The 22,041-nt window shown below is 45.8% G+C and overlaps 7 protein-coding genes across 7 annotated transcripts; 3 read left to right on the forward strand and 4 right to left on the reverse strand.

Annotated features, from left to right (window-relative positions):
• Positions 1-1,808: 1,808 nt before the first annotated feature.
• LAJ45_05023 (uncharacterized protein) lies at positions 1,809-2,469 on the reverse strand (the record flags this gene model as incomplete). Its single annotated transcript, XM_046114597.1, has 2 exons — positions 1,809-1,876; positions 1,953-2,469. The coding sequence occupies 2 exons, from the start codon at positions 2,467-2,469 to the stop codon at positions 1,809-1,811; spliced, it is 585 nt and encodes a 194-aa protein (XP_045972146.1).
• Positions 2,470-3,997: 1,528 nt separating this feature from the next.
• LAJ45_05024 (uncharacterized protein) lies at positions 3,998-5,157 on the forward strand (the record flags this gene model as incomplete). Its single annotated transcript, XM_046114598.1, has 4 exons — positions 3,998-4,029; positions 4,079-4,280; positions 5,005-5,021; positions 5,085-5,157. The coding sequence occupies 4 exons, from the start codon at positions 3,998-4,000 to the stop codon at positions 5,155-5,157; spliced, it is 324 nt and encodes a 107-aa protein (XP_045972147.1).
• Positions 5,158-6,414: 1,257 nt separating this feature from the next.
• Positions 6,415-7,362, forward strand: LAJ45_05025 (uncharacterized protein; the record flags this gene model as incomplete). Its single annotated transcript, XM_046114599.1, has 4 exons — positions 6,415-6,520; positions 6,657-6,724; positions 6,786-6,919; positions 6,987-7,362. The coding sequence occupies 4 exons, from the start codon at positions 6,415-6,417 to the stop codon at positions 7,360-7,362; spliced, it is 684 nt and encodes a 227-aa protein (XP_045972148.1).
• Positions 7,363-9,221: 1,859 nt separating this feature from the next.
• Positions 9,222-10,404, reverse strand: LAJ45_05026 (uncharacterized protein; the record flags this gene model as incomplete). Its single annotated transcript, XM_046114600.1, has 6 exons — positions 9,222-9,257; positions 9,360-9,534; positions 9,587-9,717; positions 9,788-9,987; positions 10,059-10,158; positions 10,216-10,404. 6 exons carry the CDS (start codon positions 10,402-10,404, stop codon positions 9,222-9,224), a joined length of 831 nt encoding a protein of 276 aa, XP_045972149.1.
• A 4,083-nt stretch (positions 10,405-14,487) lies between these two features.
• LAJ45_05027 (uncharacterized protein) lies at positions 14,488-15,692 on the reverse strand (the record flags this gene model as incomplete). Its single annotated transcript, XM_046114601.1, has 3 exons — positions 14,488-14,522; positions 14,598-14,639; positions 14,711-15,692. 3 exons carry the CDS (start codon positions 15,690-15,692, stop codon positions 14,488-14,490), a joined length of 1,059 nt encoding a protein of 352 aa, XP_045972150.1.
• A 930-nt stretch (positions 15,693-16,622) lies between these two features.
• Positions 16,623-17,028, forward strand: LAJ45_05028 (uncharacterized protein; the record flags this gene model as incomplete). Its single annotated transcript, XM_046114602.1, has 4 exons — positions 16,623-16,638; positions 16,699-16,747; positions 16,820-16,931; positions 16,987-17,028. 4 exons carry the CDS (start codon positions 16,623-16,625, stop codon positions 17,026-17,028), a joined length of 219 nt encoding a protein of 72 aa, XP_045972151.1.
• A 1,395-nt stretch (positions 17,029-18,423) lies between these two features.
• LAJ45_05029 (uncharacterized protein) lies at positions 18,424-19,672 on the reverse strand (the record flags this gene model as incomplete). The annotated part of the gene is made up of 5 exons (XM_046114603.1): positions 18,424-18,704; positions 18,761-19,022; positions 19,077-19,240; positions 19,326-19,495; positions 19,566-19,672. The coding sequence occupies 5 exons, from the start codon at positions 19,670-19,672 to the stop codon at positions 18,424-18,426; spliced, it is 984 nt and encodes a 327-aa protein (XP_045972152.1).
• Positions 19,673-22,041: the final 2,369 nt, after the last annotated feature.

The following is a 22,041-nucleotide window of genomic DNA, read 5'->3' on the forward strand; positions in this document are numbered from 1 at the left end:
GAAACAAATGGCAGGGATCATGGACCGTGCACGCCGCACCCGTTCCCATATGTATAGGGCTGAGATTTGGTTACCATGATTGAAAACCACAAGTCCTAAACGACGACACACAAGAACACAAAAAATAACAGGCGGTTTTCGATCTCCGGTCCCCAGGAAACAGTCACTGCCAAGCAAGGCTGACTCAAATCACAATAAAAACATAAAGCCAGCACACGGCAGGCCGGCTTGCTTTGTAACCCAAATAAATATTTCGCGGAGTGGGGGGCACAGCATTTGCAGTAGGTATTGACAACGCACGATAGACTTACTGCAGTATGTAACGTTACCCTCACATAGGGCTGGTTTTGGGTGGTCACCAAAATGAGGCAGGGAAACATTGGTGCAGGTTAAGGAGTGCACTATTTAGATACAGATCAATGTTTGCCTTATGAGCATATCGACTCTAACTTTAGTAAAAAAGTCCGCTATTTTATTACCACTCCGACTTACAAATCCAAAAAAGTATAGGTATTTCCCCACCTGTCACATGTATGTATTTGTGAGAAATTATGAGGCATCATCACGATCCTAATCAAATCACAGACCAGCGCAGCACGTCACTGCCAACAATATCATATCACCATTCTGATATTCTCAGTTTTCCCCCTCACCTCCCATAACGGATATGAAATCCCCGCGCGGGCCAGCGGAGGTGTTTATATTTAGTGATCTTACAGCATAGTACAGTGCGCGCAACTTAACTTGGGGTTGAGCCTGGGTCGGCTCTATCATTATACTGGAACTCGCCGCGGCGAATTATTCTGAGGTGTAGGCAGGACACGTAACGTAACCATACCCACAAACTTGCGCGAAAACCTGAAGTCCAGGCTTCAGCTATCCAGCATGATATATGATCTGCAACTGTCTTGATATGGTTCTCGCCAACTTAACTTTTGTAATAGCCAGACATACACCGGCACACAAGAGTCAATATCTTAGCCAGGGCCAATCGGAGCTCTTCATGAGAAATGCGATACTCGCTGCTAGAGTTGCGTTATAACCTAGGTCACGGTAAACATCCTATTCCGTCATCACCATATACATAGATATCCAATAGAGTATCCCCGGTTATTCTACATGACATTACGTCTCAACTATCAAGTCAAACATAGCATAGCTATGCCCTTGTGGGAATCCTCACAGGCGGCTGACCATGAGATAAAGTGGGGTCTGTGCCACGAAGCACAGATCGACCAAGCATTTAGCAAGGCAGGGGTTGTTTATACATATGACAGGTCTGAAGATCTATGTTGCAACATTTTTTTTTTGCGTTCAATCGAGTGATGGACTGTGATGCGGTCATGAAATATGATATATCGTGCTAGGAGTCATCATACACGGGTTACTTGAAGAAGGTAAAATAAATGTACATCCGATCGATCCTAGGAAATTATGTACTGAGAACGAAAGTGGAAAGGAAAAGAAGAAAAAAACCATTGCCTCACGAAAAAAAAAAGGAGAAGAAAGATCAGTGCGCCCGCCCCAACCAGATTTTACACGCATTGCCCCCTAAAAAATAGCCTCCTCATGCCAGAAATCCGAGATCCGAGACAAAAGAGATATAGGAACGAAAGTGAAAGTAAAAAGGATATTTTTTTAATAAAGAGATTATTATTGTAACAAATCGTCAATTATCGATTCCCACCCGTACATGAGATTACTCCTTAGATCATTGACTCTTCTCTCTGAAATCGCAACTCTTGCTTCTACGACCAGCGCATCCTCCCGGGAGTCCACAGCTAAGAATTGCTCTAACATGCCCGTAGCTATCTTTGCCGACGACTGGATGTCTGATAAGCTTGTTTTGGTGCTGCTGGTGGAGGTGTCTTGCTCTCTTTTAAAGGCACGGGATTTTATATCAGTATTATTATTTAACTGATTAGGCGTGACCAAAATGGACGAGAACTGACCGTATTGTGGTTTGTATTTTGAGTATGATGATGGTGGTTCACAAGGAAATTCTGACTCATCGGTGCTACTCCTTTGAGCTGATGGTTCGTAGGAGTAACTTGATGAGGTGGCCGTTGAGGATGACGAAAACGGATATGCCCCATATTCAGTCGCAGTTTCATACTCCGATGTATTTGTGGAGTATTCGTACAAAACGTCACCAGACGATGGTGAGTAGCAGGAAGTAGTAACTGGCATGTGGTATTGTGATACGTCCATGTGACTTGCCGTTGCAGTCCCGGAGGATATCTCGACTGTTATGTTTACTGTTCTTTTGATTTGTAGTGGGGTTGTAGAGAAAAAGTAGCCAGCTGATGGCGCGTAGGAATGGAAATCATCGAAAGGAGAAGATGATGCTGATGATGCAGACGCTTTGGTGCCTATTGCAGCAGCAGCGGATGCCCGGCGAGCAGTTGTGGGACGCGAAGAGCGTCGGCGAGGTGCTGATGATGAAGAATTGGAGGTTGATGGAGGCATTGCGAGAGGAAAAAAAGAAGATGGTAATGGAAAAATGGATAGTTTGCTTTCCTGGCTGTATTTTAGTTGGGAGTGTGAAGGTAAAGTAAGAGGAGACGAGTATTGTCTTATATCGCGGGATTAGACGCTTGGACCAGCGCATGCACTGTGATCGCTATCTGAGGTGCAATCTAAGTGGATCCACTTTTAAGGCTGTTCGGGTCGGGTTCCCCGGGAGACTATGTATTCTTCCCTTAACCACTTGAACCCACTGGTCCAGAGACGTTGTGCGCAATGGTCGAATAAGCCTTGTAGGAGTACAATTTAAGTAGTAGGCGTATTCGTCGTCAAAAATTAGTCGGAATGTGGGCTTTGAAATATTTTTTTAGCAACGCAAATTTCTTCAGGGGGAAGTGATCTCCCGGGTGACAATTGTCACTGTCAGAGCGAGCGGGTAGACCGGGGGGGGGGGGGGTGGAAGATACAAAAATGTGAGGGGAGAGAAACCCTGAGATCGGCCAATATGAACTTGATCTTGGGTTTCAGCTTTGCCTGGGGCACTGACTGACTGCCTGACCCAGATCACGGTAGTGTACTCAGCGTAAATACAGAGATGGGGGCCGTAATGGGGTTTCTTATTCCCTTTTTTCCCCGGAAGAAAACGGGATGGCATAATCACACATCCTCTATAGCTGCCTATAGCTACATACATGTGTGGATGTAGAAGGGCACATGTAGAGTAGTGAGTGATGTCTGAGCAACGGGACGTTTTCTGTCCATCAACCAGCGATAACTATTAGTATGTATCGTTATTATGTCTCTGTGATGACGACGTGTGACTTGCCTTGAATACTAGGAAAGAGACATGGGGAGCATGTAAGTAAACAGTTAAGTAAGTAATATCTGTTGTCTGTATGGACAGAAAATAACGGATAGGTGAGGATCTGATCCCTGGAACTGCTTGCTGAGCCTCTTAAGCGATTCAGCCAACCTTCCCTGCAGCCAATTGATGGACTTGTTCCCGGATATTTCAGCTGCGTGCCGCTCTCGTTTCGAGGGCGTGCAGTGAGGGGGAACAGGGGCGTCATAGTCGGGGGGGGGCTCCAAGCTCAGATCCACGCATGAAGCTACTCTACAACGCCCAAAATACATCCAGCGGAGGAGGGAGTAACTGTGACTATTACCGAAGGCTGCCGATCATCACGCATACGAGAGACATATTGTGCTCATGAAGGGAGAGAGAGAAACACACTTGAAGATCAAAGGAGAGCAAAACCGCAGAAATCAGGCCACCTTAGCTACAGGCTACACTCATCGATTGTCGAAACTCCAAACACGCTGCCGTTACGTATCCAAATGTTTCTAAAGTAGGCATTCCTTCTTTCGAATTTATCTTCGCCAGCGTTTGAAGCCCTGTCAATATCACTTCTCTGCTGATCTATGCCTCTTTTCGTTAAACTGGGGGTCCTCATGACTCAAGCTTCATTCCGGCCTTCTGATCCCTCGTGAACTTCAGTCCCAGTCGCCCTTCCCTCATAACTCCCCACGCATGTCCTGGTCACACTGCGGTGGGGTTTCTCAGTATGTCGGTCTCTGATAAGGCCGTGACATAACACTAAATGACTGCCAGCTGTCGATATCATCTAAATAAAGCAATGATCGTCATTAATAGGCACCTGGAACCCAAGGCTATCCTTTCCGGGGACCCTCGAAACCTCGCCCTCTACTTTAACCCTTCATTTCTAATTTTTCCAGTCCCTCGAAACTTCAAATTTCTTTATCGTAAAATGTGCAATCACAGCAGCGGGGCGACGGAACTTGAAAAAAATATAGTCCGCCTCAGACTCTTCTGGCTTGGGGGGGGGGGGGGGGGCGGGTACTGTGATGTCTGCTACTGGATAAGTTACATAGTCGTACCGGTAACTAAACAGTTTATGATTCTTGGGTCACCAGTGATCTAAATTCAGGAGTTTCTTTTGAGAAACTGGTCCAATGCGGAGAAAGCAATTAATTCGTCTCGTGCGGGAGTGTACCAGAATGTCGTCTCAGACTACATAGGTAGCCAGTCCAACAATCGGTAACTACGCTATCGTTAAGCGATAAAATCGCCAAGTTTAACCTGCTCTCTCACTCCCTCATCAATTCTCCTGTGGTGTGTGCGCGCACGGATCATACAGAGGTCATTGCTCTTCAGGCGATGCTGAAACTGTCGCACCCAATCACCTGATTCCCTACCGCGCAGTCAGAACTACTTTTCGACTTCACTCACACAGCCCGACGCTTTGTTCGTTGGAACCGAGTGTCGATTGATCTACGATGGTTGGGCCAGGGTTTGTGAGGTGAGGTGATGACCAAGGTAGGTACTCTGCTCTCTGTATGGTGCACCCTGCCTCACTCCTCCTAGCTACACCCATCCCCAGCTTGATGATACTGCGGGCTACCCCACCCTCCAATAGGTTGACGGGGGGTTCACATCTAGATATTAGTAGCCTCTATCGTAAAACTCTCAAGTGATCAGCACAAAATTCTAAACTTGAAACCGAATTTGGGGATTAGAGAGCAGGGAGGGAGAGGTAGGAACCTTTCAATAACCCGTCGTCGATAAATTGAGCAAGATTCAAATCCATATCGTATAGTGATAACGGCGACCCCAACTCGGGCACAGAAGTCTTACTGGCCCTACATCTGCTACTAAATGACTCGGAATAAGTCTTTCATCTCTCTTGTGTCGATCTACTGTAGGCCCCCAACACACACCCACACACACCCACACGTAACTATGTACGTGTCCATAGTCACGATCAACTTCCTCTCAGTTGTAGTAACTCCTCTCTCCGAGGAAGCTACGCATCTCATTTTTTGCAGCCAAATCATAAGACATTTTCGAAATTAATCTTGTGATCTGAACCTCCCCGGCATACGAGAAATTATTCGTTCTCGGGATTTTTTTTTTTTGAAACAGAGTAGATGTGCAAAAGAGGTCCTTTTAGGTCTATTGCTGTGTGCTGGCCTGCTCGTGATTTGAATAGGAAAAAAAACCAAGAAGATTACGGACGGGAAGGGAGCGCCTGATCTTCGGTTCCCATATGGGTTGGGAAGATCATAAGAGCCAACTCTGTATTCAACGGATTTGATAATAACATAGCTAACCAACTCTCTTAATGGTCAGAAAGAAATCCATCCAATTGAGCCTCCAGATTGTGATAGGTAAAGTTTGCCAAATTTTCTTTCTTTCTTTCCTTACTTTTTTTCTGTCTTTTTTGCAACTGCCGTATAGCTACATACATAGCTAGGCATCGCCGCCACCGGCGGGAGTTAAAATATTCATAGTAATTCCAAACGGTCTATGTACCTGCTGATGTGACGTCGATAATGGAATTTCCTGTTGGAAACAGGGGTACAGTATAAAAAACCAACTTGAGGGCGCTTGAGGACTATGTCAAAGCGGTCTGATCATGGTGACCAGTTTATTGCCCCCCCTTCTCTTCTAGCAATCAAGCTGGCTGCTACATACCCCCCCGAGAAAATTATTAGCCCTGAGAAAGGATAGGAAAATTATTGTTGAGCCCATCTGAAAGAGGAAAAAAAACAAATTGAGCGAATTCCCCGCGCGTGCTCGGTCCGCCAGCTAGAGAAGCCTAAGACAAGATGTGTTCTGCGATGGGATGGGTGCGGACTCCCTTTTTCCTTAAGCTCCCACACGCGCCAACCTTATGGTAGAGTAGGCATGTAAATACCTAGTACCTACAGATGATATAGGTACATACTCCTCTGCTTTTCGTGCTTGTGGCCAGCTGCCAGCATGCACATGTGTGTTGTGGCAGTTGGTTGCTCTTGACATTTATTTCTTCAGGGTCCAGGGTTAGGTATTTCCTTAAGGAGGAAAAACCTTATTCCGCTTCCAGCTAGGTAAAAATCCATTTCCTATTCCTGTCATCCCACAATCATCCAAACAACTACTGGAATATGGCATCATATACTGCTACACGGAAACTCTACACCCTCATCGTTCCTGTAGATAGCCAGCGCGTCTTGTTAGGATACAAGAAGCGTGGTTTTGGAGAAGGGAAATGTAGGTTTGCGCTTTCCAGCCCCCCCCCCCCCCTTTTTTTTCGATCTAGAAGTGTTTCCAATCGCACTACTTGTCGTACATTCTCTTTTTTATTTGTTTTTATCTCCTCTGACATCTGTTGATGTAATTTTTCTAGATAACGGTTTCGGTGGGAAGGTAGAACCTGGCGAAACTATCGCCGAAGGGGCAATCCGCGAGCTTGAGGTTTGAAACTCTCTAACAAGCGGGGAGCTGTATTTAACTGGATCCTTTTGTGGATAATTAGGAAGAGGCCTGTATCAAGGCCAAGAATCTACCCTATCATGGCATCCTGTTCCTGGAATCTACCGCAGATTCTAAAGCTCCGATCCTAGAGATACATGTTTTCACTGCAACTGAATGGGCTGGCGAGCCAATGGAGTGAGAATCTCCATGCATCTCTGCAATTTAATTCGATCAAAGGCTCTGACAAAAGTGAAAAATGTAGGACCGAAGAGATGCGCCCAGTGTGGTTTGCACCGCCCTCAACCACTCACGACTCGTCCGATTCTCCTGCGATCCCGTTCCAGAATATGTGGGAAGAATCTCGTGAATGGCTCCCCCTGGTTCTTGCGTTCTATTTCCCGACCCCAAGAAGGGGAAAAATTCAATTTGCGCATCATGTAACTTTTAAGGGTGGCCTCAATCCTGAGACTGGGTTAGAGGATATCTGGCATGGAATTGATCGTAAGTTTGTTAAATGGCTTGAGAGTGGTCGCAAAGATGATGAAGGTTTCCCGGGCGACCTGGAGGATTGGACAGAGGAGGTCAGGGAGCAGTGGATTGAAAAGAGGATGATGGCTTTTGAGAAGAATAAAATGTAGCTCCCGCACCTTGGTGGCTATCGGGTCATGGGATTGAAAAATTAGCTCATAGGCGTGCGAATGAAAAGTAAAGCTTGTCGATGCTTAAGCGTTGTAAGAAAACCATGATATCGGTTCTGGGCTAGAGGCTGAGACAAGTTTTGTGATTACTGAAAATTTTCACAGCAGAGTTCCCCGCTGGTCTGATAGTATTTGGGACCTCGCACGGGCTTATCACAAATCTCGGTTCCTATGGCCTATAGGACACCCAGAAAACCCCGTGAGTGCCCACTCCTATTGTCTAACAGGGGCCATCCCCGCGATTTGTGTATGCGCAAACGAACGACTGATCATTTGCCATCTCAAGCGCAGTGCAGCTCATGTATGTATTCGTGTCTTCAAGCTCTCTGCTGGCGTCTGAGAGTCGCCAGGGGTCATATGAGACAACTTTGAGGGGTGTAGTATGCAGCGTCACAATACATCACTCGATAGCTTTTTGGAGCATATTTCGGGGCATATTTCGGAGCTTGCCTTTCGTATGCAAGCCTATAAACTACTAGACTTAAGGTATTCGATTCTATCACAGTTATCAGTTATAATCTGTAAGTGCATACACGGCGTCATAGACCTTACTACAGCATTCAGGCACTGCTCGACCGATTCACTTCACACCTATATTCTCAGTACACCTGGCCTAGGCTGCGAGCTATGGCCATAGTATGTAAACTCCTATACATTTGTTTTAGACAATTTCCGAGACCTGGGCTAATTTCGGAGTAGAGAGAATACGGAAAAGGGTGTTAATAAGTAAGACCACGATAAAGAGATACCTACATGTACATATCCGTACACGTATGGGATGGGTATGATATTTGAACGATTTACGTGTCATGCACCATATGCATTGAAATTAAAATTTATTCCAGTAGACTGGAGTAATAACCTAAAATTGTAAAAAAATATTGGTCTTGTGGAAGCGCCACATGTTTCAAGTCGAGTTTATAGTAAGTTCATTGTAGGCAAGTATGCCATAGAGATATATCGGTTTTGATGGCTGGCATTCCCGAAAATCGATTCCACTTTCGACTTATAGAGTTTTTCTTTCTTTTCTGAATAAAAAAAATAAACTAAAGTTAAGAAGAAATCGAAACAATATAAGATGAAAATCAAGATAAACTTATCTAAAGTGGGCGTGGCACAGCTCTTATACCCACAAGGCGGGGGGCTAGAGAAAGATACAAAATTATGGCAGTTATTTCGATGCAGGTGGTATAGAGTGACACTTGGATAAGCTTGAACTGACAAGACGATGTGTAGGATCAGGGAGGAGAGTGTCGGTATATATTTAGTGTTTTATGACACGTGCCTTCAAAGTTTCGTGAATACTCTAGTGCCCCTCACAGTGCATATGCACTAGGTGTGCGTCATTGATCGTCCCCTGGAATCTTAAGGTATGACTTTTAGCACATTAAAAAAATTACCCACTGCGCCATAAGATCGCCAGTACTACCATTATTCTAAATATTCAGTACACACCCTCTTTCATTGGGTCAATTTCAAGATTGAATGTAAATTAGAAATATAGTGCAAAAAGCATATTATTGTCAGTAAATATTTAAAAGTAAGGTCAAAGCCAAATATTTGGAACCATCATCTGGAAGAAGTGCTTTAATTGTTGTAATCATGGTCATAACATGTATGGTCACTCTTTCGGGGTTTCTTTCTAGCTTTATAAGTATAATATGGTTACCTTTCCTTTAAATGCCAATAAACAAGAAAAAAAGCCCCCCGATGCAAGAGACAAAAAAAGAAACTGAAAAAAAAAACCCAAATTTCTATCCTGTATCCCACTGTTCCCCCCCCGCCTAGGACTGCTGGTACTACATCAAATCCTGCCCATCTTGCATCGGAATAGTCTATCCCATAATGGCGTCAGCCCATCATAGCTCTAGCTCCCGTCTTACTCACACAGAAAAAATTCAATATTGTCTATCCGGAGGCAGAAACGAAAGTTGTACCAGTTCTTCCCCAGGAAATACGCAATCCCCGACCTCTCTAACATAGTTTCTAATCGCCGTGAGGGACTTTGCGCCAATTGACTCGTACTGGCTGTGCCATTGGGGCACCCATGGATCCTGATATCCCAGCATTTCGGACTGTAAGACAATTTGACCACTACAGGCACTTCCGGAGCTGTTTCAGTCAGTTGACGGTATAGGGGATGGTGGAGACGGGGAAGGGGTACCCAATGCCGATGGTTGGGATGTTAACGTGCTCCGAAACGTATTTTGCCGCCTGCTCCGAGAGCGCTGTAAGGAAGAGGCCAACGGCACCAGCCTTCTCTAGTGCGATGGCTGCGTCTATTATCTCGCCCGCCTGGATCTTATCAGTTCAATTCCAATTCTGTCTTTCTAGTACCATGAACCCATGAGTGTATATAACTAACGCTCGCAGCGGTCCTACCAACTCCCGTTTGATTGCTTTCGACTTGTATGCTCCGCTGCGGCGTCAAACCCACTTGCACAAATACCGGGATCCCTGCGGAGGTAATCTTCCGGACCGCCGGGCACAGGTCTTGTGTTCCTTCGATCTTTACACCTGTGACGCCGGGGCATTCTTTGATCATGCGGATTGCGGATTGTAGCGCTGTGCATACGTTTGTTCTTGTCAGCCTGCCAGTTTAGTCCTCAGGTATTCCACTAGGAAATAAATCGTACCTTGTTCTGGCGTGACTTCATAGCATCCCATCGGTAAATCCGCAATAAGTAAGGGTGTTTTAACGGCTCTTGCTACAGCTTTCGTATGATGTATCATTTCCTACCGCATCGTTGTTAATTCCCTCCTCTGCCTGCGGCCTTTCTCAGGGACACCTACATCTAAAGTCAATGATATCGACCCCTGGAGCCCTAGTATAACCTTTCCTAGAGAGTCCGCCACAAGGACGATATCAATCCCGCCTGATCTCTCCGCAAGTAGTCCAGATGGGTAATCCCATGCTGTCAGTCCTACGAGGATCTTCCCGGAAGTGTACTTTTGCAGGAAGCTCTGGAGGGCAGAACACATCATGAATTGAGTTATTGGTGAAAGACTTGGAGTTGAGGACGAGTTATGTAGCTAGGTTGATAAGGTAGATAAGGGGTCGTTGCTTGTTGTTCCTCAGGTACCCCGCACTGGAAGTGTATAGCTACGATACCAGTGTTTAACTCTACTCTAATTTCAATCCGCTACCATATGAATTGTTTTGTTGTCCCTGCTGTTTCCCTCCCTGCTTGCGTGCGTGCGTCACAGTGCGTTGTTCGCGTGTTCGCGTGTTCGCCTACATACCCCGCTTGGCCAACGAACTACATACCATCGATCAAATCTTTTTGCATGGTTGTTTGGTATTTACCGATCATTTCTCACATGGTAGTGGGAAAATTGATCGAGACAGGATTTGCACAGGGATTACGGACAGGCCAGTGTGTTGGGTTCCCTGCAGTCGGTAATGTGGTTGGACCAGTAGAAGTCGGAATCGTAGAGTAGTAATAAACCGGGTGCAATAATTCCGCTTCCCTTTTCTAAAGGGCACCGACCGAAGAGGCTAGTTACCGCCTTGGATATTGAGCTGCATAGCAGCGGCGTCGCAGAATGACAATGACCCTACGGGCCCTGGCATTGGTCAATTTTATAAATTTGGTTAACAAGATTCATATCGTTAAACCCTTCTTTCGGAATGTGAACAAACCTTAACCTGTACTTTTTCCCCTGGAGTGTGGATCAACACTCAATTGATCATTTCTTAACGTAGGTAGTGCTGCTTGTTGGAATTTTCACTAGCTGATATGAATATATATAAGAAAAAGTGTTCCTGATTAATTAAGTTTCGTGTAGTTCTCTTTAGTCTGAGTAGAATTTGGCAGATAAGTTTTAGACGTCAAAGCTGGTGAGAAAAGTAGGTTTAGGAAACTACATGTACTTCGGGGGTAGGGGTAAGTGAGAAGACACCCTTCACGCAATCTTGGCATCGTGGTGTCTTCTCACTTATCCCTGAAGTACATGTATATCAACGCTTACGTATATACCGTACCGTATTATATATACGTAATGCATTAATGTCTAACTGAACGTCGTTGTTGCCGCTGTTCCAGAAACGTCATCTCAACTTAATTTCTCGGCTCGTTTTATCACCTTCTTATCGTCATCGGTATTCAATAAAAGACGTATGTATGCATCTATCTCAAATTATTGGAGCCATTCAGCCGACCGCTAATTCTTTCCTAATTTATCTAAAAGCCCATTTAGAAACAAGACGAAACGGAGTTTTCAAAGGTCAATGCCTAACAAACAGGTCGTTGAAACAAAGGTTTCATCCCTGTAAACGCAGTCTTGGACTGTTGCTGAACGGGCCCTAATTCACATCCCAATGGCTTCCGAGACTTTTTTTCATATCTCGAATTCTTTCGCCAATGTTTTGAACTAGTACATAAAGAGAGAAGAGGTACTTTATGTTTAGGCTATAGGGGTGGTATATTAACTGTTCTGGGCGCAGAAAATCGGAAAACGGGGTGTGTGGCCGTGTGACCCGGAAATTACAATCGAGTGATATCTCGTGAATCACTTCATAATACTTTCGTCTGCCTCCAGGTCTTGTGACTACCCAACCACCGAGATCGACTATTAGAGGTACAAGAAATCGACTAATTGACATCAAACCACACCAAAAGCAGTATGACATATCTCTCGTCACTTGGATATCATGACGGCACAGGCAAATATTTGCAGATTTGTACTAATACCGGGCTAGATCACATGGACTCCTCGACTGGTCGCTCCGCTACGAAGATATTTCGTGTGCAAACCTGCAATTTCCCTTCACGTGTAGGCCCAGGAATGACTCACATGCCGTTACTTGTTTGAGGTACCGCCCCCGAGTTAAAGCCTGTTTTTTATCCAGATTAATGTAAAACAAAGGAAAACGGGTTAACGGTCACCCAGATCTTCAGTGTTTTAGACGGGAAGAATAACTCTTTTCCTAGAACCCAAATACCCTAGTTAAATACATCTGCATATATTCTACGCAGGCATAGGCATTATCGACGCAATGGTTTTTGAATCGACATTGGATGCAAATTCCAAAAAGGCACAAGATTTCAAACAGAATTGAACCCCAGAACCTCACTATTGATATGAGACAGCGGAATGCTTATCTTACATCCATCTCTTTTTGCATGGGGGGGGGGGGGGCAGGAGAGCGGGTTCTATAGTACCGCTGTAATCAGAGAATATCAGCTTATTAACTGAGAGGTCACTGAATCAGTTTTCGCAATACTTTTACCCTAGTTACATCACTAGCTCGCCTCTTCCATTGGGTCGGTTTTGAAAAAACGAGAAGCCTTCGACTACTTTTATATAACGCACAAACATTCCCAAGACTCTACGCACCGAACCACCGCCTCTTTTTCTCGTATCAATTACCTCCCCCCTCTAGATCTGTGCTCGGCAAAAAACGCTCGCTACATAGCTTGTCAGATTTTCCTTTGGGCACGGCCGTAATTTTGCGGGCTTGGCCTAGCTAACTTAACTAGATACTAGTTAACTGTATTTGAATACGCCCCATCGTACGTGGGGAGATAGTTCAATGAGTTCAAATTTCGGCAAAGAGGCAGTCAAAATGCTGTCAGTATTCAAACTAACTAAAAGTAGTCATCTCGGTGGACTATCATATGTCGTGCCGTATACTGGACGGCCACGCCCCCTCCAGCGCTCTGGTAACTGGGTCATATATTTATTTGGCCACGATTCCTATCCGAATTACTGCGCTTACCACTCTCCCTTAGTATCGGGTCCTTAGCTACAGAAAAACCTCTACTGATCTATTCTATACACTCTTTGTCCATGTTTCATACGTTGTCGCTCTGTCAAGCGTGCGGAATATCAAGTATTTCTCTGAATTACGGCGGCTGCGATCGGTGAATCCCGTATCACCATGAGTATTCGCAGATATTGTCAGGGGCTACGAGTTTGGTACAACCTAACGTTGCCTGTAACAGAGACTACAACGGTACAACGGTACACCGTAAACAAGTGTATACAACCTAGTACGCTGAAGTGGGGCGAGGTGTGTCCAGGGCCAAACGCAAGTTAAGCAAGCCATAGATAGATCTGGGGGAAGAGGGACAACATGCCGGGATCTACTAACTCCGTGATCGATATTAGTAATAGCATGGGGTTTCCCCCCTTTCAATCCTTTGTTCAATTACGTCGAGGAGTCGAAGTGATCCTTTGCAGCATCCCTTCTCACCGCGCACCATAGCTAGGGTTTGGCATATTTTCTCAGCAGAGTCACAATGGGGATTTTGAGGCGCAGATCAATTGATTATCCCCCCCACCCGTTGAGTTAGGGATGTTGAATTTGACCCCCTCGCTGGAATTAATAGGAATTATCTCTTCTTCCTCTTTGCTTTTTGATCATATCAACTATGGCTCAAATGTGCTGTTCGCAACGTGCTAACATGTAACCAAAAAAGAAAAAACCGAACAAAAATAAACTCCTTCGTACTCCCCTTTTATATGTGAAAAAGACCTCCCAGAAAAACCAAACAAAAACTCCCCGTCCCAAATATGTAAAAAAAAAAAAAAAAAAAAAAAAAAGAGGGAAAGAAAAAAACGCTCAGAAATTCCCAGGAAAAGGGTGGGGCGAAAAAAGGCCACCAAAAATGCAGCGCAAAGTATCCTAACATGGAAGAAGGAAAGAAGAAGAAAATAAACAGTAAAAACGCGGTAGATATATATATATATTCCTGTAAGAAAGTTGAGTTGTTGAAACGATAGACCGCATATATAGATTAATGTCTTTCCTTTTATCAACAGGTGATAAAAAAAGGGTTCGAATATGGACCATTTGCCCCGGTTCCTGCCGCATTCTCCGCGCGAAATGAATGTAATAATGAAAGATACAGATGTGTAAAAGGGGGGTGGGTAAAGAGTAAGTGATGGTGATACCTGTAGCCCTTGGGAATATCGACTCCGGGTCCGGTTTCGGTTTCGGTTGGGGCCAGAAAGGGGTGGGTAAGTATACTCGAGCATCATGGCTGATGTGTATGGTCCAGAAGAAAGAAAGTCTCAAGAAAATATGAATGATACGTAGAACGCCCAAAAGCAAGAAAGTTAATGTACTGTAAAGGAAAAAATGAAATAAAAATCTGACAAAGACAAAGGTTATGTTAGTCAACAACCAAAAATCAAAAACCGCTTCAAATATGGTTGAAAATGCATACTCAAGTAGTAGCGACACATGGTGGATTCGGCAAAGTACCCGTCTCAGTACTAGATTCAGGGTGACTTTGGTGTTGTCGTTTTTCTGGGACTTCAGATATGTCTGCAGACCCACCCAGAGACTCGTCCTCGTCGTCCTCGTCGCCCAAATCCTGATCCTCCCTCTTCCTCTTGTGGCCAGTTTGCTCTGACCCTTGCCCTTCATCATCATCATCATCCTCCGGGTCGGAATAACAATTCATGCTGAACCTCAGCCCACTAGGCCGTGCTCGCGGCTTCGAGACCGGTTCAACAATCGGCTTCCACTCCACCACAGCCGCCAAACGTTCCTTCTTCTTCTCCCTCCTTGATGGCTCCTTTCCTCCACTCCTTAATGGCTCCTTTCCTCCACTCCTTTCACCCCTTTCCGCCGCCAACTTCTCCGCAATGACGGCCGAATTCATCGTTGCACGGAGGTTGTGCTTCTTCGTTCGCCGCTTAGATGATGACGTGTCTTTCCGTACACGTACTCTCTTCAAAACGCGTTTAGCGCCCGGCATTGTTTCTCGGTCCCGTCCACGAATTTTAGACATTTGTGCCATTTCCTCCTCCAAAGTTTTCGATAGATCATACTCGCTCTCTTCATCATCCACCTCGTCGTCCGCAATAAGTGGGGTATCCTCGAAGTCGAAGCTTATGACTTGTTCTTTAGGTTTGAATGCCTCAAGGGGAGACTCAGTAGCGCCTGAGTATTTAGTTGAATTAGTTTCATGATGCTCCGCTTGTTCCGCCTGTTTTCCTTTCTGTCCCCCGTTATCCTCTTGTTCTTGCCCTTGTTCTGTTTGCTTATCAGGGTGTTCTGGAGAAGAAAGGGGTTTTGCTGAGTCGAGAATAGGTTGTTGTTTTTCTTCTGGTTGTGGTGGTTGTGGTGGTTGTGGTGATGGTGGTGATGGTGGTGATGGTGGTAGTAGTAGTGATGGTGATAGTGATGGTGACTTTGGAGGTGCCACAATAGGAGCCTCCTCTTTCTCGATGGGTGTCGACGTAGTAGTTGAAGTAGTTGCGATGGAAATGTTGTCGGAACAGTCCAGCGAGACGGCAGCATTGCTCAAGGACATGTTCCGTCAACGAGTGTGACGAAACAAAGGGAAGATAGACCCAGCGCGCTGGAATGACAGAGACCTTGCCTTGGGTCCAACGACAAATATCAACTGTCAGCGCATATCGGTAGCATTAAGGTTAGGAAGGGGAGAGGGTGGGTGCGGGAGTCGGGTCTATACATAAATCTGGTTCTTGGGACAGGTTGGGAGCAGGTCGCCTGCCTGCCTTGACACCCTTGTCTAACCTGGCATGCCTGGGAAAGGCTATCCGTGTGAGTGGGTCTCTCTCTCACTTGTCTGGGAAAAGAACTGGAACAGGGCCAGCCAGCAACCAGGGTGTGTGGGTAGTGTTGGGGGGGGGGTGGATGGCTAGGGTTGAAGGACGGACGCGGCGTCGGTGGTAGAGTACCGCGCTACTCTACAGTGGTCGTAGTGGTGGTAAATGGTGGTGGGTCAAATGCTGAATAAAGTAACGTGGATGGTGTAAAACCCTCACTCGACAGTGTACTAACCAACTGGAGCAACATGCCTATTCCAATTTCGCACATCCACTGCACCTCCCCTTCCCTTCCCTTCCACTTCCACTTCCAACCCCTCATCCTCCCTCGAGTCCAGCGTCCCCCCCCCCCGGGTTAATTGCTTCTTCTGCAAACACACACGCACTAAGCCAGCTTCCCAGACGGCGAGGACAAAAAGGTCCGGCCCGAAAATTGGGGTTTGGGGGGTTGGGGGTTGGGGGAAACTGGGGAGTGGAAGGTCTCATTGCTCATTCAATAATAATGCTCGAGAGTACTTTACCTTCTGTTTAGTACTCCAATTCGCTGGAAAGTGGTCTACCATCCTCAGTCAGGCAATATCAATAATAGCTAATTAATAATGATATCCCAATAATAATCATGCTGACAACACCCCCCCCCCCCCCCTTCCCCTCTGTAACAAAGAGAAGGAATGGAAACACATCACGGTAACTACCTCACCTCACTCGTTCCCAGGTTACAGACTTGCAAGGTTAAAGGGCCTCCAGACTTTGCAGATGGCGTTTATAACCGATCGACAACCTCTTCCACGATGTGGTGGGACACGCCAAGTTGCCTGTACCTACGCCACAACTAACAGTCAGTTTGACTAAATTCTACGGCCCATAGGTTCAGTCAAAGGTCTATCCAAATCTCGAATCAATTCCATCAAAAGAAATATCCTATTTATCGGCAAAATTACCTATCTGCTGCTGCTGCTGCGTTTTGTCTGCCTAGCTGTGTAAGTGAAGATTTCAGTCGTGTCTCTTTAAACCTTCTCCACTAACTTTATGCAGTGTTGGATTAACATCGTCCCATGTAACAGAATCACTTCTTGAATTTTGGTCTGTGCAAAAACTGGGGGTCAAAGATCCAGAAGGTCCTTGTTCTAGATGACTGAGACACTTGGAGAAGCCGAATAAATCTCCCAAAGTATGAGATATCGTGGCCCGTTTCTTTTACCTGAAGAGAAAAAAAGAGAGACCTCTTCACACCCACCCGGCGGCTCGCCCGGCATTATCCTTGTGAAGCTCTCTCAGGAAAAAGCCCCAATATCGCTTAGGAACGTTTCACAAGGATCGGTCGGGGGCTCCTTTTATCCTGGGTCACTATTTCATGTGTACCTAACACCTCCTTTCCCAGTCTACAAAAATATATATACATACATACCTGGTAAAGCTTCCGACCGGTTGATGGAATCCGTAACCCTAAAAGATCAACAAGGTGAAGGAGGAGAAGGAGGGTTGAAGTTTGTAAGTACCGTGTGGGCCCCACTGGGCGCGAAAAATGCTTGTTATTTACCGGGCGGCCAACAACTTGTGTGAGGTGAGGAGCCGGCGTCCGGTTCAGATCAAACTAAACTCAATAGCCAGACATTGACCGAGGTGTGGAATGAAACCTAACCCTCCAAAAGAGATGCCACGGCATTCTGGTAGAGGTGATAGGCCTAAACGGTGAAGATTGTTGATTTGACTAAACTGGAAAATATCGAGAAGCCGCCAGCTGCAAGGTGCCGACCACCTCACCATATTGCTGCTTACCCTGCAGTATTACTTCCCCAATCATCATTAACTGAAGGTGACGGGGAAAGAACTATTTTTTGTACCGAATCATAAAGTATCACTCGGCGGTCACGGTTGCTTCAGTAACCTGGAGCGAGGTTAAGAAACCTTACTAAAAATACTTGAAGATCATCTCAATTAATTATCTTCAGGATTCAATAGTTACAGAGGTTCTCAAACTCCGCAGCAGGCTTGCGTGTTCGGGACACTCCCATCTCGGGTCACTTCCCTTCGCCTCGATCGGCAGGCTGCGGTCACTAAAACTATTAATTAATTGATTTGCAGTACGTTGTCGCTATGGGTCATTGGCCTTTTTGGCAAGCATCTTCCCCCGAAAAATATTACCCTAAAATTAATCGGATGAGTACTCATCTTTTTGATTATTTATCTACCTGTTAGAATACTCTACGTTCATATCTTTTGCTACTCTATCACCTGGTTTAGTCGTTTAAATATTTCGGCGTGTGTCACTCCCGGCTCATGGATCATGGGTGTAATTCCTCACATTTGACAGACAGCCAAGCATGGCCTGTCACGCAACGAGTGGATTACGGTCAGGAATAGGTATGTATGTACACAGTACGCAGTATGTCTCAACAATTTTTTTTTCCACTTCTACATGTCAAGCTAGCTAGCTACCTCCAACCTCAGGCCCTAGGTAAGAAGAAATTTCTACCAAGTCAAGATAGCCCCTTGGTTAGCCCCAACGACACTAGGGACGGATGTCACAGGCAGCAAAGTGTACGAGTAAGGAACGCTAGTCAGCGTTCCAGTCGGTGCACTATTGGTGCCTCCTCCAAGATCGCATCCACGCAGGACGGCGTAACCCGCATCTGATGAGATCACACACTTCGTGATGCCGCTCCAGACAGAGTTTTCCAGGAGCATCTGAGCGCCCTGGCGGGTGTTCACGGCATCTTCCATATTTTCGTACCAGCCGTTGATGACGTGTCCTAGTACGTTTCAGTAATGAAATTCTTCGATTTGAGATGGGGGATGGTCTGGTTACCTGTTCCGAAACGTAGACTGGGGCCACGAGAATAGACGTTTTGGAAATGGCACTGGTAGTATGTTACCCTGAGAGTGCCAATGTCTTCAGCACCGTTGTTGTCGCTGTGTCCAATAAGGGATCCCTTCCAGTGGTCATGGAAATAGACGTTTGAGATAGTGATATAATCTGCCGCGTGGGTGATATCGAGGAGTCCGTCGTAGTAGTCCTGCACGTAAACATGTGAAGATAAGCCAATGATCATGGGGACAACACGGGAAGTCTAATGTGTGAAGTTCGCGGGTAATATGTCACTATGCAGCGGGTTGAAGCTTACCTTGCTGTGATCCTGGTCGGCAGAGAGGTCAACGTGATCGACCCAGACGTTGGTCGATAGCTGAATACCAATTCCATCGATAGGCGCCAGGCACTTCTGGATCTTAAGGTTCCGAATGATGACATTCTTCTTTTCCAAGACTCTCAAACCAACACCAACAAGGGCTGGAGAATGAGGTTAATATATGGATCGCCCGACGGAGAATACAAAAGGAGGTGGGGAGATTGAGGAGTCTAGAATATAACTTACTTGCACCGCCGCTTCCAAGAATCGATTTGTTTGATCCGACTGGCACAGCTTCGTTGCCAGTGATAGTACCGGTGACTACCACTATCCGTGCAACATCATCCGCAACTGCAGTCTTGAGCGCAGCTAATGAGGAGACCGTGGTTGTAACACCGCCGCTCCCTCCACTCGTTCTGTAAGGTTTCTGTTAGTTAGTCCGCTGCCGTAGGTCAATGCAAAGGAGAGGTTAAATGTGAAGCTTACCCGCCGTTAAGGGTACAGTATCCAACCGTGCACACATCATTGACCGAGGCGGCAAGAACAGATTGGAACGCAGCGAGCGCTCCCAAAATTAGTGATGTGGTTCTCATGGTGATCGAGTAGGTACGGGTTACTCGTGATGCTCACTACTTCCTAGTTTGAGGAATAACAGAAAAACCACGCTGGATGTCTCTGGTTTTATAGCTAATCCTTATTCACATCAAAGAGAAGCTTCGGACTCAACATTGGAGAATCCACCGAGCTCTTTCGACCGAATTCACGAAAAGAATAATAACCAAGACGGAATTCCGGCCCAAGTACTGAAAAATCATGTAAACATCAGGGAAAACATCATGCAGGTCTCTCTGGGCGTGGACAAATACAGTTGTCGATATTATCTTTAAGCTCTTGGCCTGTAAATGGGCTGTCAGTACCTGATGGAACCGGCGCATTGGTATCAGGGAGACGCGGTCCGATGCATCGTAGTTTGAGTTTTAACTATTTCTCCGACTATTCGATTCGGTTAGAATTAGTCCGGGGGTGTGCGCAAATCAGACCTGCCGGAAATGCCGTGGGTGTAACATGCATCTCTTTGCATGCAAATCATATCCAGTTCTGTGGGGTGAGTTCCTGAGTACATTTTGTTCCGTTCCGTGTATATATGATTATATATTGACGACTAAAGCACTCACTGGCTAAAGAATAAAGTCTGTTTCTATCTGGATGAACCTGCACGGAGCCGGGCCGTGGGGAGCGCACCACAAACCTCTCGAAATGTGTCGTTGATAGCTTGGTCATAAGTTTGCACTCGTTGTCATACTCCGGTCAGTAAGTTTACTCTCATGAAACAAAGCTTGGCTTGTTGTTTATGGACCATGGTTACACTCCTTGGCTTTTGGTACGATACCAATTTATTTTGTGTCATTATTTCCCCGCTTTTCTTGGCCGTGTTACTTTTTTAAATTCCATTGTGATATCCACGCTAAATGGCTAGTTAAACGAAAATCTGAGTGCTCAGAGAACATGCTTTATGCGGGAGGTTTTGTGACCTAGAAAAGCAAGCCCACTGCTGTTTACCGACCGCACATACCGCTGCATCTTGACTTTAGCTTCGCCCAGTACATAACCTTTATCCTTCACCGCTGGCCTGAGCAAGTTCATAGATAGGCATATTTCTTGCTTGAAAAAAAAAACTGTCACCAACTTATGTACGTTTAACCCGAACACCACATTTCTGGAGTCTAGAACAGCATCCCTGAAGTCCAGGGCCGAGCCGTGGCCGTAGAACTTGGGATGTCGTCGTTCCGACTCGTAGGTACCCGCGCAGGAGATAGAAGAGGAAAGAGCCTTACATCTGATAATCCTAACGCTATCGCTTCATTGGAATTTGGCAGAGACTAGGAAGTAATCGGCGCAGCCCGGTATGCCGGCCGGTTTATTCCCGGCGGATGCCATGCGATGTCTTGATTAGCACGTTGGTATGACAAAATTGTTTTTGCAATGGGCAGCAAGAGACCTGAAGAATCACCACACACATGAGTTCGGGAGATTAAGTTGGGCGTGACCAGCAAGCTGCTTTTCTTTCCTTTACGCCTATGAGTAGCTTCATTCTGCAAAAATGTCTTCTTCCCAACAAATGCACGGTGCTCGGGGCAGATAAAATAATGGAAAGCAGGGGACCGAGGGGCACTGCAAAGTCAAGGTTAAAGATGAGCAAGTTACCAGCGAATAAGGAACCGTAGGAGATAGGTTCCGTAATGAACAAAAACATGTCTGTGTGATCGGGGAATTGAGCATCATACATATCAGGGTGAGCTGTGTTAAAGTTAGGACTAGATCTGACCAGCTGGAAAGTTGATATTATGGTATTGTATGCGTGCTCAAAGGCCAAAGCATGGCCTGTGGGTTGAGTGGTGAGACTGTGGTTGCTGTGGTTGAAGGGAGGTTGACATTGGCATCGCATGGCGTCGATCGATCTTTGCGACTTCTCTACTACTCTGGGTAGACTACATACTCTACAGGCCGCCGAATTGCTCTCCCGCTGCAACTGTCAGTCCAGTGGAAGCATCTTCTTGGCTGTTGGAGAAATACCAGACGATTTTCCTCACATACACACTGCGAGATGTGAAATGAGCCTACATGCCTGTTTATATACAGTGTAAAATAGGAGAGAAAAGGGAATAGTGTGAAAGCCTACAGCTGATCAGGATAACCACTCTACATTTCGTCTAGTGGCCGTTATCACTCAAATAGTATAATGGAGTAACTACGGTGCCTTGTAAGTAGAGTACATGCGTAGTTATTCTCCATAACGTACAGGCTATCAGAGTTCAAATGTCCTTCTCCTTTTTTCGTTTGCTGATAGCCTAGAAACATTGGCCTTCTCATGCAGCCTAACCGTTACGAGCATCCTCCTCCCAGCGAAAGAGAAAGCTGAAACTGCATACCTCCCGAGTCCCAATTGATGCTATCCCACACC

The sequence above is a fragment of the Morchella importuna genome, assembly GCF_003444635.1.
Source record: "Morchella importuna strain M04M26 chromosome Unknown Morimp01GS013, whole genome shotgun sequence".
Lineage (NCBI taxonomy): Eukaryota > Fungi > Ascomycota > Pezizomycetes > Pezizales > Morchellaceae > Morchella > Morchella importuna.